General features: G+C 58.4%; 1 protein-coding gene across 2 annotated transcripts; it reads left to right on the top strand.

Annotated features, from left to right (window-relative positions):
* Positions 1-9,237: 9,237 nt before the first annotated feature.
* On the top strand, positions 9,238-15,029 carry Rcor2 (REST corepressor 2). 2 transcript variants are annotated; one of them, XM_070017860.1, is made up of 12 exons: positions 9,239-9,836; positions 10,485-10,541; positions 10,838-10,918; positions 11,624-11,676; positions 11,763-11,924; positions 12,032-12,156; positions 12,242-12,311; positions 12,399-12,614; positions 12,929-13,006; positions 13,601-13,658; positions 13,778-14,007; positions 14,101-15,029. In XM_070017860.1, exons 1-12 carry the CDS (start codon positions 9,710-9,712, stop codon positions 14,413-14,415), a joined length of 1,572 nt encoding a protein of 523 aa, XP_069873961.1. In that variant the 5' UTR covers positions 9,239-9,709; the 3' UTR covers positions 14,416-15,029. The 2 variants fall into 2 exon arrangements, with proteins under 2 accessions (XP_069873962.1, XP_069873961.1); XM_070017861.1 differs by lacking the exon at positions 13,778-14,007 and having other exon boundaries at positions 9,238-9,836.
* The last annotated feature ends 44 nt before the right edge of the window (positions 15,030-15,073 follow it).

Below are 15,073 nucleotides of genomic sequence, written 5' to 3'. Positions count from 1 at the left end.
GTTTGCCTTGGATGCATGAGGTCCTGGGTTCGATTCCTCAGCATCACATAAGCAGAAAAAGCTGGAAGTAGCCTTGGAAAGGACATAATTCAACATATAAAACCCAAGGACTCCATCTTTAGGGACCCAGGTTTTTCTGCACCAAATTTGTCCTGTTTCCAGCCTCTCTCCTCCTGTCTGTCTCCTGCCACCCTATTTCGTGCCTGTGGCAGACATTACTAATCCCTCTGGCAGCCTTTCTTGCTGAAGCAAGCTATAGACTCAGAGTCCTCATCAGCACAGATTCAAGGCAATCTGCCAGCCAATATCCGCTGGATAAGACTTTGCAGAGGAAAGGAGACTGGATAGACACTGGACAGGATGTGTTTGTTGAAGAAATGACTAAATATGTCTAAACTACTATTTGAAATCCATCCATTGGCCAGTCTATCCTGGATTATCTGTCCCTGAACACTCACTGTAAGGTCTAATATTTCTGTTTCCCATCAGGAGTTGATTTTGGCTGGGTGCTCGTAGCTTATGCCTCTCATCCTTGCTACTCAGGAGGCTGAGATCTGCGGATCACAGTTCCAAGCCAGACCAAACAGGAAAGACTGTAAGACTTTTACCTAATTAACCACCAGAAAACAGGAGGTGGCACTGTGGCTCAATGTGGAGCACTAGCTTTGAGCAAAAGAGCTCAAGGACAGAGCCCAGGACACAACCTGAAACCAACAATAACAACAACAATAACAACAAAAGCTGGTCACCACCGGTGGCTCACATCTGTAATCCTAGTTACTCAGGAGGCTGAGATCTGAGGCTCACAGTTCAAAGCCAGGCTGGGCAGGAAAGTCCATGAGACTTTCATCTCCAACTAACCACTAGAAAACCAAAGTGGCACTGTGGCTTAAAGTAGTAAAGTGCTAGCCTTGAGCTGAAGAGCTGAGGGACAGCGCCCAGGCCCTGAGTTCAAGCCCCATACTCTAAACCAAACCAAACCACTTGAGGCACACCTCCAATCTGGCATTTTTGTTATGTAATTGGAGATAAGAGTCTTACAGATTATTATTCTATGTAGGCTGACTTTGAACCATGGACTCAGCCTCCTGAGGAGCAAGGATTACAAGCAAAGCTGAGCTTTGAGCTTTTTTTTGTTTTGGTCGGTCGTGGGGCTTGAACTCTAGGCCTGGGCGCTGTCCCTCAGCTCTTCAGCCCAAGCTCTACCACTTGAGCTACAGCACCACTTCCCTGAGCTTCTTTTTGAAAGGTAAATAAGGACTAGTCAGCAGGAAAAGGATTAACTGTGATTCAGAAACTAAGACCCATACCTGTAATCCTAGCAACTCTGGAGGCTAAGAGCTGACGATCTTGGTCCAAAGCCAGCTCTGGCAGGAAAGTCCACGAGCCTCTTATATCCAGTTAACCACTAGAAAACCAGAAGTGGCAGTGTGGCTCAAAGTGGTAGAGTGCTAACCTTGAGCAAAAGGAACTCATGGACACCCAGGTCCAGAGTTCAAGCCTGAGGAAGGGCAAAAATAAAAAATAAAGAGACTCAGTGAGTGCTTGGAATTACAGATTAAGTGTGGGTGAACCATTTGAAACATGGGATGTTCTGAGGCTGTGGTGGAAGCAGACAGAAGTGAATAAGGTTCAATCTAGGAAATGTATTGGCTCAATATTTACTTAGGTGGAAAAGCTTAGAGGTGGGGCTGGCAAGTTGGCTCAGGGGTAGAGCGCTTGCTTCACATGCATGAGGCCCTGGGTTCGATTCCTCAGCACCATATAAGCAGAAAAAAGCCGAAAGTGGCGCTGTGGCTCAAGTGGTAGGGCACTAGCCTTGAGCTGAAGAGCTGAGAGACAGCGCCCAGGCCCAGAGTTCAGGCCCCAGGACCCACCAAAAAAAAAAAAAAGTTTAGAGGTTTAGTGGCTTCAGGTGAGTTTGGCCCATGAGGTCAATTATGTTGCTGAAAAAACAAAACAGGTTTATTTCTTCAGCGTCCTCTGCAGCACAGCATCTTCTGGTATCTTCTGCAATGATGTGCGTCATCCCCCCCTCCCATCCCTCCTTATCTTCTCTCTCCCCTCTTTTCTCTTCCCTCCCTTCTTCCCTCCCTTGTCCTGGGGGTTGAACTCTTGGCCTCCTGCTTAGAGCTCTATCATTAAGCCTTGACCCCGGCCCTTTTGCTGTTGTGTTTTTCAGATAGGGTCTCGTGCTAACTTTGGGCAGGGAGGCTGGCCTGGAATCCCTGTGGACCACATGTTATATAACCATACCAACTGTGTGTGTGCATGTGCACACATAACACATGTACAGGTGCGCATGTGTGCACATGTACTAAGGCTTGAACTCAGGGCCTGGGCGCTGTCCCTGAGCTCTTCTGCTTGAGGCTAGCACTCTACCACTTTGACCCACAGCTCCACTTCTGGTTTTCTGGTAGTTAACTGGAGGTAAGAGTCTCACAGACTTTCCTGCCCCAGCTGGCTTCAAACCACGATACTTGATCCTCAGATATCAGCCTCCTGAGTAGCATGAGCCATCATCACCTGGTCTTTTTTCTTTTTTTTTCTTTTCTGAGCTGTATCCACAGCTCAGGCTGGCCTTGAACTATTGGTCCTCTGGCCCCAGTCTCCTTTATTGGCCCACACCTACCTAGCTAGCTGGCTATTCTTGAAAATCAAAGATGGCAGCTAACTCACCTGGGTTCAACTTCCTGTTCTTGGTCCCATATTTGCAGCCAGTTAATTGGGCTTGCTCAGATCTGTAGGCTTCTTCTGAGTCAATCTTGATGTCCAGGGCCTGGGGGAAGGTTGACAGTGGATGCCAGAGCAAGAAAGGGGAAGGGGAGAGGGACTGAAGGGGAACAGATTTTCAAGGAAATTAATCCTACTAAGGAGCTTGGTGAGTAAAAGATGCATCGGATCAGGTCTGGGTTTTGGAAAGTTCACCCTGGCTGTCAATAAAGAACAAGTTAGAAGCGGGGAAATTAGAAGAGGCTCAGGAATAGGGTAAGGCCTGAGAGTGGCCCTGAGAGGCAGGACAGGAGCAGGAGACTGGAGGACCCCAACAAGGAAAGGAGAGGGAGGGTCGGCCTTACCAGGCATGGGGCTAGGGAGGGCTGGCTGAGCTTGTAGTGATGTGAGATCAGTTTTGTACAGACTCGAGAGACAACTAGAGACCAGGAGGCATTTGGTTGGATGTGGGGACCAGAGTCTGGAGCTGGGGGCCTCGGATAGATGGATGGGGGTGGCCAGGCTTTGAAAGTCTGGAGACTTGAGGGATGTGGATAGAGCCTAGAGGATAGGACCAACACTAAGGGTTTGGAGCCCATAGGGAGTGGATCCAGGGAGAAGCCAGCATCCAGTGCTGCTGTGGAGTGGGGTGGGACCAGGCCCAGCAAAGCGATTTTGAGTTTAAAGATAAAGAAGCCCATGGCAGCAGGTGCAGATTCTGAGGAGTGGTTGGAGAGGGAATGGGAGGCAGGGACAAGGATGTTGGGGGGGCGGTGAATATGGATGTGACAAGGTACTGGAACTTGAACTCAGGGCCTGGTCCCTTAGCTTTTCCCCTTAAGGATAGTGCTCTACCATTTGAACCACAGCCCCCACTTCCAGCTTTTTGGTGGTTAATTGGAGATAAAAGTCTCACAAACCTTACTGCCTAGGCTGACTTTGAACCTTGGTTCTCAGATCTTAGCCTCTTGAGTCGCTAGGATTACAGGTGTGAGCCACCAGCCCTGACTGCTGACTGTGAACAAGTCTTTGGAAAAGCCAGCTTTAGCAGAAAGGGGATGGGCTTGGAGCCATGTTGGGTAGGAGGGGGAAGTTAAAGATGGAAGAAACTAGACAGACTTGTCTGCTGAGGGGAAGGACAATGGGGTGCTGAGGTGAAGGGGGACCAAGGCATTGGGGGGAAGGGGGCTGGGAGGGAAGTCCTCTTCAAGTGGGGAAAGGTAGTCTAGAGGCTGAATCTGAGTGGGGGAAGATTCTGGGGTTTTCACAGATGCCACAGGGTCATGGGGGAGTAGTGGAGGTGGATCTTGGGGTGAGGTGTGGGGTGGGTACTCATTTCTGGCTCTGAAGCCCTGAGTGTGTCCTGGCAGAGGTCATAGGCTGGGTCCAGCCATCTGGTGGAAGGGGCTGGGCATGGAGATAGGTGGGGCCAGGGTTTTCAAGGTGTGGGGGTCCCAGTAGACGCTGAATGGATGTGTTAGGCTGGATCCAATGCAGGCTAGAAAACCCTGGAACCCGGTGCCAGTGGCTCATGCCTGTCATCCTAGTTCCTCAGGAGGCTGAGATCTGAGGATGGCGGTTCAAAGCCAACTCAGACAAGAAAAGCCTGTGAAACTCTTATCTCCAATAAACCACCTGAAAACCAAAAGTAGCACTGTGGCTAGCCTTGAACTGAAGAGCTGAGGGAGAGTGCCCAGGCCCCGAGTTCGAGCCTCACAACCAAAAACAATAACAAAAAGAGAATCTGTATTTAGCCAGTTAGTGTGCAGTTAGTAGATCTGAGGAACCACACTGAGGTCTGATCTGAGGCACCTGAGAGTTTAAATGGAGGATGTCATGGAGGCGGAGCTTCTTGCTCCAGAGTTCAGACCCAGAAGCCCATCTGCTTAGGGCTGCAGTACAGTGCTGGGACACAGAGGGGAACAAGGAACTCACCTATAGCCACACAGCACAGGGCACAGAGCTAGGACTCACTCTAGAACTAAGCTTCTGGCTTGCTTTCGTCCAGGCTGTGCCTTTGTCTCCACTATGGTCTCTAGACTACCCGGAACTTTGCTCTGGAAGGTTCTTGGTAAATCTAGGGACAAGACTTAGCTGGGGGCTAGGGACAGATTGAAGGCTCAGTGATTCCAATGGCCTGGGATTGAATCGGGAAAATTTCAGGCATTCATCTCCAAAGCTTGATCACTTCAGAGTGCCAGGAAGGCTCAGCTTTACTCAAAAGGACATGTGTCCAGACTAAGGTGGGACCCTCCAGTCTGCGCTGTTACCACTAGAGGGCGCAGTTGTTGCCCAGGTGAGGGAAGAGGAGCCCCCCCCCCCCCCCTTCCCAGCTTCCTGAGAAAGGAAGGTGGGTCTGGGTCTTGAAGCCACCTCTTAAGAGATTCAGAGAGGCCCCATTGCCTTCCTATCAAGGGAGGTCTTTTGGACCTCTCCTCCCCCTATTCCTGCCTGGCTCAGGAGTCAGATTTCCAGGCCACTAGCCTGGTGGGGTGTCAGGAAGCCTGGGGGCTCCTTTTGCTTGCGGCCTGGCCCTGGACTTCCCCAGCTCCCCCAGCGCCATTCCCAGAGCCACCCCCCCCTGCAGATTCCTTTAGCCTCAGTGCTGAGCTGGTGCCAAGCACCGGATTGCCACCTCTATCACCTCTCAGCCTTTTTCTTCACAACTGGGAGGCTGGCAGAGCTGAGTGGAGGGCAGGGGCTGAGTGGAGGGCAGGGCTCACCAGGGCACAAGGACTGGTAGGGCAGCACCCTGAGCCCCACTGCCTGCGGGGGGGGGCTGTGGGTGGGAGGGCAGAGGGGGAGCATTAGGGGGCCCTCGGGGAGCTCCCCCAAGTTCCTTCCATTCCTGTCTAGGGGAGCATACATCACCCCTTAACTGCTCACCCAGGTTTCTAGCTCTCTCCCCAAGTTTAGCCTCCTTGGCTGTGGTCACTGGGGGTCCCAGGCCCCACCCCACAAAGATCAGCCTTGCTCAGGACAGTCCCAGTCTGTGTGGCAGGACTGGCAGTTTCTAGATTGGCTGGACCCCCCCCCCCATTTGAGGGGGAGGAAGAGGGGGGAGGAGGAGGGAAAAGGGAAGGGGAGGGGGAGGGGGAGGGGGGAGGAGGAGGGAGAGGAGGAGGAGGAAGGCCTAAGGCTCACCAAAGGTCACTCTCCTTTTCTTTCCCACCATTCCAGGGCGATCTTTGTACCCCTGCCTCACCTTGAACCAGAAGAAGGCCAGCAGGGCTGAGAGCTCTAGCCAAGAGAAAAGCTGAGGCTCAGCCTCCTGACAGTCACGCTGTCAGCAAATGCCGAGCGCTTGCTGTATGCCAGGCCCCGGGAACACAGCCGCCAACACAGTGGCACAGTCATACAAATCAAGTGCATGGGTGTCCGTGAGTGGTGTGGCAAATCGCCCAGAGGGGCTAGACTGGTGATCTTGGGGACCTGAGGAAGGGGGCACCTTTAGTGCCAGAGGCAAGGGAGACAGGCTTTGAGGCAGAGGCTTGTGGGGCCAAGCCCAAGCCTCAGTTTCCTCATCTGGAAGGACAGGGGATAAAGGCAGGGATTCGATCTCATCTCGGGCAGCTTGGACTGAAGCCCAAGGAAGATGAAGATGCACAGGCGCCCTCCTTCAGTCATTCTCCCTCCCTGCGCATGAATAGAACTCATCAGTCAAAATGGAGGACATTCCCCAGAGACCCGCACTCTCTCCAAGCTCCCAGGTGGCCCCAGGGAGGCAAGCCCCCCCCCATTCTCCAGCTGGCCACCAAGCTTCCATAGGCTGGAGGAGAGGGAGGGGCTGGTCCCAGGCGGCCTCTCCTCTCCCCTCCCACACCCTATGCTGCGGGCCACGTGGCATCTCTGCACCCCCAGGCCTGAGGAGGGCTGACGTCCAGGTCTGGGGGCACAGGCATTTAGGGGAAGGTGGGTGAGATCTGGGGTGCTGATTTGATGCGGGTCCTGTGACACCGCCGCACCCCACAGCCCCGGGGCAGCAGGGAGGGGGTGCTGTCTCTTTAAGAGCCTTCAGGCTGCTGGGAGCAGATGGCCAGGCCGGCCGGGGCCCCTTGTCCTTTGTGTGCCTTCGCACAAAAGAGGGGGCCAGCTGGGGAGGGGGTGGGTGAAGCAGGTGGGAGGGGTGGGGCTTTGCCCCTCCCTGCCAACCCTGCACCCTGGTCCCTAGAGGAGGACGTTGCTTGGGGAAAACGCGTCTCCTGACTAGACCCTGTGGCCCCCCACGGGCACCCTCCAACCCCGGTGATGGCCCTCCTGTGTGGGGGTGTCACCTCCGCAGAAGCCTTACCCAGGGCCTGAGATGGCTCCACCCAGGGGAGAAGCCTCTCCCTTCCCCCGACTTCCAGAGAGCAGGATCTTCTTTTTGCCCCAGTGTTTGGTTCCAGGGAGAGAACTGAGAACAGAATTAGGTCCTGGCGGGTGGGGTTGGGGTTCTGGGGTCAGCAGCTGAGGAATCCCCACTAGGTAGTGAGTGTGTGACTGCTGTGTGTGTGTGTGGGGGTCCCTTGTGCAGCCCTGGTGGAAGGAAGCAAAGAAATAAGCATGATGCTGAAGTCTAGGGTGGGGGTGGAGGGGTGCTTGACTGAGCCCAGGATCCTAGGTGTAAGAAGGGATGGAGTGAGTGGGGGATGGGGACCCCGCCGAGGTCCTCCTGCCTAATGGGCTCCAGCCACAAGATGAAAGACCACCGCCATCACTGAAGAGGGTGGGGTGCGCCCTGGTTGCCAGCCAGGCAGAGGGGATGGATGAGGGGCGGCAGTGGGGGGGGGTACCCTGCCACTCTGAGGGGTGGCTGGGGAGAGGCTTTGCATCTTGGAGAAAACCCCCCCTCCTTGCACTCAGAATGCCTCTGGGTCTATGCAGTTGCCTCCTCCTTTGTCCAGACCTGTTCACCCCGGGGTTTTATACCCCCAAACCCTTGATAGAGAAGGAAAAAAGGCCCTGGAGCAGTGACCCAAGGTGTGGCGGGCAACGTGGCCGCTGGCTGGGTGGCCCTCTGTGGCCCGACGGGCCCGCAGCCGGGTGGGGTCGTGCCTGACTGGCCAGGCCCGCCCTCGAGGAGCCCCCACGAATGGGCGGACCCCGGCCAGGTCGTGGCCTGACCGCAGGACCCCGGCCAGGCGGCCGGCCGGGGTGGGGGCGGGGATCCCTGGCTGGGCCCACGGCTGCTGCTAAATTTAGGAATCTGATTACAGAGTGGCCGAGCAGGGAAGGGAGTGGAGGGTGCAGGCTGGGCTCGATCTGGGCACGGCGGGGGGCCCCGTGTCCGGGTGGCTGCTGGCGCTGCGTCCGGGGGCCTCGGCCGGTGTGCTGGGCCGCACGTGCCCGGGCGGGCGGCGGCGGCGGCGGCGGCGGGGACCGCAGGGGCGCAGCGCGGGCTCCGAGCCGCCGCCGCCGCCGCCGCCGCCGCCGCCGCCGCCGCCGCCGCCGCCGCCGGTGTGTGCGCTGGCTCTTTGTGTGCCTGGCAGGGTGGCTGGGTCTGGCTCTGGAAGCCTCTGCCCACCCCCTCCCCCTCCCCGTCTGTGCCTCCCCGCCCGCTCCCCGGTCTGTCTGTCACTCTGCCCGTGCTTGTCCGCGGGGGGGGGGGGGTGACAGGGAGCCCCCGGGGAGGAGACCTCCCCCCTCCCCGCACCTTCCACGCGCATCCCTCAGCTATTCATGCCACCGGGTTGGTTTTTTTTTTGGGGGGGGTGCAGGCTGCAGCAGTGAAGGGGAACTGAGGTGACCCGCTGGGAACCCCACCAGAAGTCAGGCTCTGGCCTAGTAGCTCTTGGAGGAATTCATTGCTCGCCGGTCCTGTCCGGCTTCCCATCCGCTTTGGCCCCTAAGGGCGCATGGAGGGGGGGGTGTCCCCCTGCGGAAGGGGGGGCGGGGAGTTCCTTGGCAGGAAGGGAAATGGAAGGAAAAGCTGGGCTCCACCCGGACGGGCGGGCAAGCGGCCTCGGGGCTCCGGGGCAGGCGGCGGTCGGCAGAAACCCGAGCCCACGGGTGTGGGGGGACCCGACCCGCGGCTGCCCCTAGGGGAACATGGGGGAGAGACGTGTGTGTGTGGGGGAGCATGAGGTCTCCCCCGGGGGCCAGTCCGGGAGAGGGGGGGGACGCCCCAGGGATGCAAAGGGGCCCCGCGGAGGGACGCGCGCCCCACCCGGGGCCTGACCCCACCCCCTGGAGGTCTAGCCCCGGCCCCGGCCCCGCCCCCGGCCTCCCTCCCACCCCAGGGCCAGATGTTCAGCTGGCGGAGGCATCGGCTGGGGGAGGGGTGCTGAGGCCGCAGCCGGCACTACTTCCCTGCCAGCAGCTTCATTGTGTGCGCGAGGAGCGGGCGGAGAGCGAGCGGGCGGCGGGGAGCGAGCGGCGGGCGAGCGAGCGAGCGAGGAGCGCGCCGGGGAGGGCGCGAGGCGAGGCGGCGCCCGCGGCTGCGCTCCGCCCGCCTCCCGGCAACTCTGCCCCCGGCGCCACGCGCGGTGCGGTGCGGTGCGGTGCGCGCCGTCCCGCCGCCGCCGCCGCCCGGCTGCCGTCGTGCGCTGGGGTCTGGTCGGGACCGGGGGTCCCCGCCCGGGCACCCCGGGCATCCCTGGCTCAGCCTCGAGGCGCGAAGCCCACGGCGGGCGTAGATCGCGCTGCACCGCTCGCCGGCTGGAACGACGTGGGCAGGCGGCCGGCAGGAGCTCCGGGGCGCCCCGAGGACAGGCGCCCCCCGACTCCTCCGGGGGAGCCCCAGCCCCGAGGGGCGCACAGCGAGCGCGCCCCGCCGCTGCGGTCCTGGCGCGCACCCCCCGCACACCCCACTTTTTTTTTTTTTAACAAACTTTTCCGACGCCGCCGGTGAGGGTCGCCCGCGCCGCCCGGCCCGCCGGCCCCGGGCCCCTTCTGCCGCCTCCGCCTCAGTGGCGACCTCTCCAGGCCGGGCCGGGCACGGCACGCGGAGCGAGCGCGGCCGCCGCCGCAGCCCCCCGAAGGCTCCCGCGCCCCCCCGGGGCAGCGGAACGGGGTCATGCCCTCGGTGATGGAGAAACCCGGGGCGGGTTCGGGGATCCTGTCCCGCAGCCGGGCCAAGACGGCTCCCAACGGTGGACAGCCGCACTCGGAGGATGACAGCAGCGAGGAGGAGCACTCGCATGGTGAGCCTGGCGCGGCCTGGGGCGGGGGGGGGGGGGCGGTGCAGAGGGGCAGGATGCGGGGAGAAGAGGTACACAGACCTGGGGTCTGTCATGACGCTGCCTTTCCCTCCCCTTCGGGATGGGAGCGTCTGCCTCGCTCCTCTCCGCAGCCCAGGGCTGCCAGCACAGGAATCTGGCCTCTCTCCACTCTGCCCTTTGGCTGAGGAAGTTTAGGGGTGCCACCTTTCCACAATGAGGTCCCTCCTGCACCTTGCCACCTTGTAGGAGACAATCTGGCTGGGGCTGGGGCTGGAAAGACACCTCCTCACCAAGCTTGTGAGGACTTCCGTGGAGGGGGGGTTGGGGGGGGGGCTGCCGTCCAGGGCCTGGGGATGCCCTCCAGGCCCCACTCCCTGCCAGAACAAAGCACTCCGCTTTGACCTGAGTTGTAAAACTGCCCTCTTGTCCCCCCTCCCCCCTTTTTAGGTCCATATGTAGGTGGGGGGTTCACTTCTTGTCCCTTCTTTAGCTGGGGAAAGAGCCTCCTAGAAGGTGAGGGCCTTGGGTGGTCAGGAAGGAGAAGTCCAGGCCAGCCACCTCCCCCACCACATCCTTCCCCCCCCCCCCTTCCCTCCCTGGAGTCCTGATTCCCTCCCCCTGCCTCCACAGACAGCATGATCCGCGTTGGAACCAATTACCAGGCCGTAATTCCGGAGTGCAAGCCTGGTGAGTGGCAGGACAGGCGGTGAAGGGGAGGGGGAGGAGGAGGCCGTGGCCGGTGGCTTGGCCTGCAGCCCCACCTGGGGAGCCCTTGGCTGGCTCCTGTGGGCGGGTGGGTGGGGGTGAGTGGCCCAGTAGCATGGTTGGTTTTCCTTCACTGCCTTCCTGTCTGGGGCTCTGCTCCTCCTTCCTCCTGGGCCTCACCTCCCAGGCCCGGCTCCTTTGCTGTCTGGGGGCCTCAGGTCTGGGCCAGCATCATCAAGCTGATCTGAGTTATTCTCTCCTGCTTCTGTGTCTTTTAGAGAGCCCGGCCCGCTATAGCAACAAGGAGCTGAAGGGGATGCTGGTGTGGTCACCCAACCACTGCGTGTCTGATGCCAAGCGTGAGTGGGGCTGGCGTATGGTTAGGCTGAGCTCTGGGGGATGGGGACTCAGGTTCATCTCCTGAGGTCCCCCCACCCCAGTCTTGGGGCTTGAACTCAGGGCCTGGACACTATCCCTGAGCTGCTGCTTCTTTTTTTTTTTTTGTCGTTTGTTTGGCCTGAACTCTGGGCCTGGGTGCTGTCTCCCAGCTCTTCAGCTGTAGACTAGCGCTCTGCCACTTGAGCCTCAGCCCTACTTCCGGCTTTTTCTGCTTATGTGGTGCTGAGGAATTGAACCCAGGGCCTTATGCATGCAAGGCAAATACTCTACCACTGAGCCACCTTCCCAGCCCCTCCCTGAGCTTCTTTTGCTCAAGGCTAGCACTCTACCATTTGAGCCACAGCACTGGCTCTTTCTGTTTATGTGGTACTGAGGAATCAAACCAGGGTTTCATGCATACTAAGCAAGCACTCTACCAGTAAGCCACATTCCCAGCCTCATGAGGCCTTCTTAAGATTCAGAAAGCTGGAAGCCAGCTCTGTGGCCCCAACTACTCTCTAGGTTGAGGCCGATAGTTTGCTTGAGTCTAGGAGCTCCTAGACCAGCCTGGGCAACAGCTCAAGTTCAGCTCTGCCTGTGGGATGTCGGCCTAGGGGCCTTGCCCCTTGCACCTGGGTTAGTAGCTGTAACCTTTTTAGCCAAGACCCTGTTCCTCTTCCTTGCAGTTGACAAATACATTGCGATGGCCAAGGAGAAGCATGGCTACAACATTGAGCAGGTAAGCCGGGGTCCTGAGGAACTGAGGGGTAGGAAGGGGACTATGCAGGGGTGGCCAAGCCTGAGTTGCCCGTTGTCCCGGGCCAGGCCCTGGGCATGCTCCTGTGGCATAAGCATGATGTGGAGAAGTCACTGGCTGATCTGGCCAACTTCACTCCGTTCCCGGACGAGTGGACCGTGGAGGACAAGGTGCTGTTTGAACAGGCTTTCGGCTTCCATGGCAAGTGTTTCCAGCGGATCCAGCAGATGGTAAACTTCTCCCTGGCCCCTCTGGTGCTTCTCAACCCCTCCACCCCAGCCAGCTTATGTGGGGCTGAGTCCCAGGTGGGCCCCCACCTCTGGCCTTGCCTCTCTAGCTACCTGACAAGCTGATTCCCAGCCTGGTGAAGTATTACTACTCTTGGAAGAAGACTCGAAGCCGAACTAGTGTGATGGACAGACAAGCACGGCGGCTTGGTGGCCGCAAGGAAAAAGAGGACAGGTGGGGGGGTCTGGGTCTGCTGGGGAAGGGGAGGGCGGTATTTCTGGCCCCTGCCTCATACCCTCCTTGGCCACTGTGTCAACAGTGATGAACTTGAAGAGGGACGAGGAGCTGTGAGTGAAGGAGAGCCTGATGTGGGGGATCCTAAGAGAGAGGTGAGTCCAGGCTGCTCTGCCCTCTCCAGGCCCTTATCCCTCTGCCTCTCTCTGTGCTACCTACCCCCTCCTCTCCTTTTTCTGCAGCCTCTGCCTTCTCGACCTCTGAATGCCCGTCCTGGCCCTGGGAAGAAGGAGGTCCAGGCATCACAGTACCGCCACCACCCATTACGAACCCGCCGACGCCCACCCAAGGGCATGTACCTGAGCCCTGAGGGCCTCACTGCAGTGTCGGGGAGCCCAGACCTTGCCAACCTCACACTTCGAGGTCTTGACTCACAGCTCATCTCCCTCAAGCGCCAGGTGGGGGCCCAAGAAAAGGGGAAGGGGGAAATCAGCTGGTAGGAACTAGTTTGGGACCACCTGAGGTATAAGGGGAGGTGGTACCTAACTCAGTCCCGTTGTCTGGGCTTTGTTAAGAAAGCTGTCTGCAGACAGGAGAGGCGCGTAGCATCTGCTGCCAGGTGGCTGTGAAGGAGTGTACTGGATTGTGGGGGCAGAGAGCTTTGTTGGGGAAAGTGTCTCTCGTATCTATTAAGTAGGACCCTGGGAGGGGTGGGGCACGGCGGCCTCCTTGGGATGGCAAGTTTGATATCCCTCCCTCCTGGCCTTCCTAGGTGCAGAGCATGAAGCAGACTAACAGCAGCCTCCGCCAAGCCCTAGAGGGTGGCATTGACCCCCTCCGCCCCCCAGAGGTAAGACTGTTTCTGCAAGTTTGGGTGCAGAAGGGGGCTTTCTGGAGGTGGAACAAAAAGTCTGCTTTGTAAATGGGTGCTTGAATGCAGGATCTCATGCTCTCATGGCTGGCACTCTACCACCTGAGTTGTGGCTCCAGGTTGGCATTTTGCCAGTTAATTGGAGAGAGAATCCTGCAGATTTTTCTGCCCAGGCTGACCTCAAACCACAACCTTCTAGGTCTTAGTCTCCTGATTAGCAAGGATTACAAGCATGAGCCACTAGCTAGTTCCTTTTTTTTGGGCCAGTTGTGGGGCTTGAACTCTTGAGCCTGGGCATTCTCCTGAGCTTTTTTTTTTTTTGGAGGGTCTGTTCATGGGGCCTGAACTCTGGGCCTGGGCGCTGTCCCTCAGCACTTCAGCTCAAGGCTAGCGCTCTACCACTTGAGCCATAGAACCACTTCCGGCTTTTTTCTGTTTGCTTATGTGGTGCTGAGGAATCGAACCCAGGGCCTCAAGCATGCAAGGCAAGCGCTCTACCACTGAGCCACCTTCCCAGCACCTAGCTCCGTATTTTTGAGACTAAAGATAATTTATGTTGTTTGCTTGCTCCAGGCAAATATCAAGTTCAACTCCCGCTGGACTACAGATGAGCAACTTTTGGCTGTACAAGGTGGGCGCTGCAGGGGAGAACCAAGGACCCCAAGGAGTTGAGGGTAGAGGGAAGGGTCAGAGAACTAATTATTATTAGCAAAGGGGCATTTACACTTCCCTGCCCTTTGACCTCTGCAGCTATCCGCAGATATGGCAAAGACTTCGGGGCTATTGCCGAGGTGATTGGAAACAAGACTCTGACCCAGGTGAAGACCTTCTTTGTGAGCTACCGGCGACGGTTCAACCTGGAGGAGGTGCTGCAGGAATGGGAGGCTGAGCAGGATGGGGCACCTGCAACTCCCGCCCCCATGGAGGAGGCTAGGCGAGGGGTGCCAGTGCCTGCTCCAGCCCTAGAAGAAGATGATGAGGTGAGGGAGAGGGAGGGTGGAGGAGGGAAAAGGTGTCGGCTGGAGGCGGCTGAGAATGTGCAAGAGCAGCTTTCTTACTCTTCTTTCCCTCAGGTCCAGATCACATCTGTCTCCACATCTGCGCCTCGATCTGTACCCCCTGCGCCACCCCCCCCTCCACCACCCACCTCACTGTCTCAGCCACCCCCGTTGCTGAGGCCACCTCTGCCCACGGCTCCTACCCTGCTCCGCCAGCCACCCCCACTGCAGCAGGGCCGATTCCTGCAGCCCCGGTTGGCCCCCAACCAGCCCCCACCTCCTCTCATCCGCCCAGCCCTGGCTGCCTCTCGCCACACTGCCCGCCCTGGCGCTCAGCCCCCACCCACCCTGATCGGAGCATCTCTGGAGCCTCCCGCACCCTCACTTTGAGTCCTGGTCTTCTAAACCCTGCCCCCCCTTTTGCTGGACACCACTGAGGACACAAGGGATTAGGGCTCTTGCTAGATCTTTTGAAGCACTAGAGCTACCGGGTGGAATAGCTGGGACCTGTGTCCTGGCAGCTAAGCCAGTCAACACCCGGCTAGGGGCTGGGACTCGGGGCCCTTTGGAGCTGGCCCAAGGGTACTCCGCTTCCTGGGCTTCTTGGCTGGGACTGGAGTAGCTGCCTGCCTCCCTGCAGGGGCCTTGGCCTTTGGGCCTGCCTTTTGTGGGTACGGGGTAGTGACCTTAGCGTGGGGGGTCTCGTGGAAAAGATAGTTTGGGGTGTTTGCCGACCTCATTCACCTTGCCCTTCTTTCAGCAATAAGTCTGGGGTGAGGCGGGGACGGGCTGAGGGAAGGTGGGCAAAGGCCCCTTGCAGCCTCCCGGCAGCCAAGGCTGGATGGGGGGCTGTGTTCAAGACCAGATGGCAGTGCTAAGCAGCAATGAATTAGGTGCCCACTTTGCCCCCCTCCCCCCAAAACTTGGTGGGTTGGGAACTTATGCAGACATGGGTTTATTTTTCAACATTTTTTAAGAAGAAATAAATACAACCTGCTAAACTGGCTAAGTCTGTCCTTCTGTGCCCAGAGGGAGCCCTGTCCACTCG

This window comes from Dipodomys merriami, unplaced genomic scaffold (assembly GCF_024711535.1).
Source record: "Dipodomys merriami isolate MVZ:Mamm:240054 unplaced genomic scaffold, mDipMer1.0.p SCAF_128, whole genome shotgun sequence".
In the NCBI taxonomy this organism is placed as follows: Eukaryota; Metazoa; Chordata; class Mammalia; order Rodentia; family Heteromyidae; genus Dipodomys; species Dipodomys merriami.
This window is presented reverse-complemented; position numbering and strand designations above follow the sequence as displayed.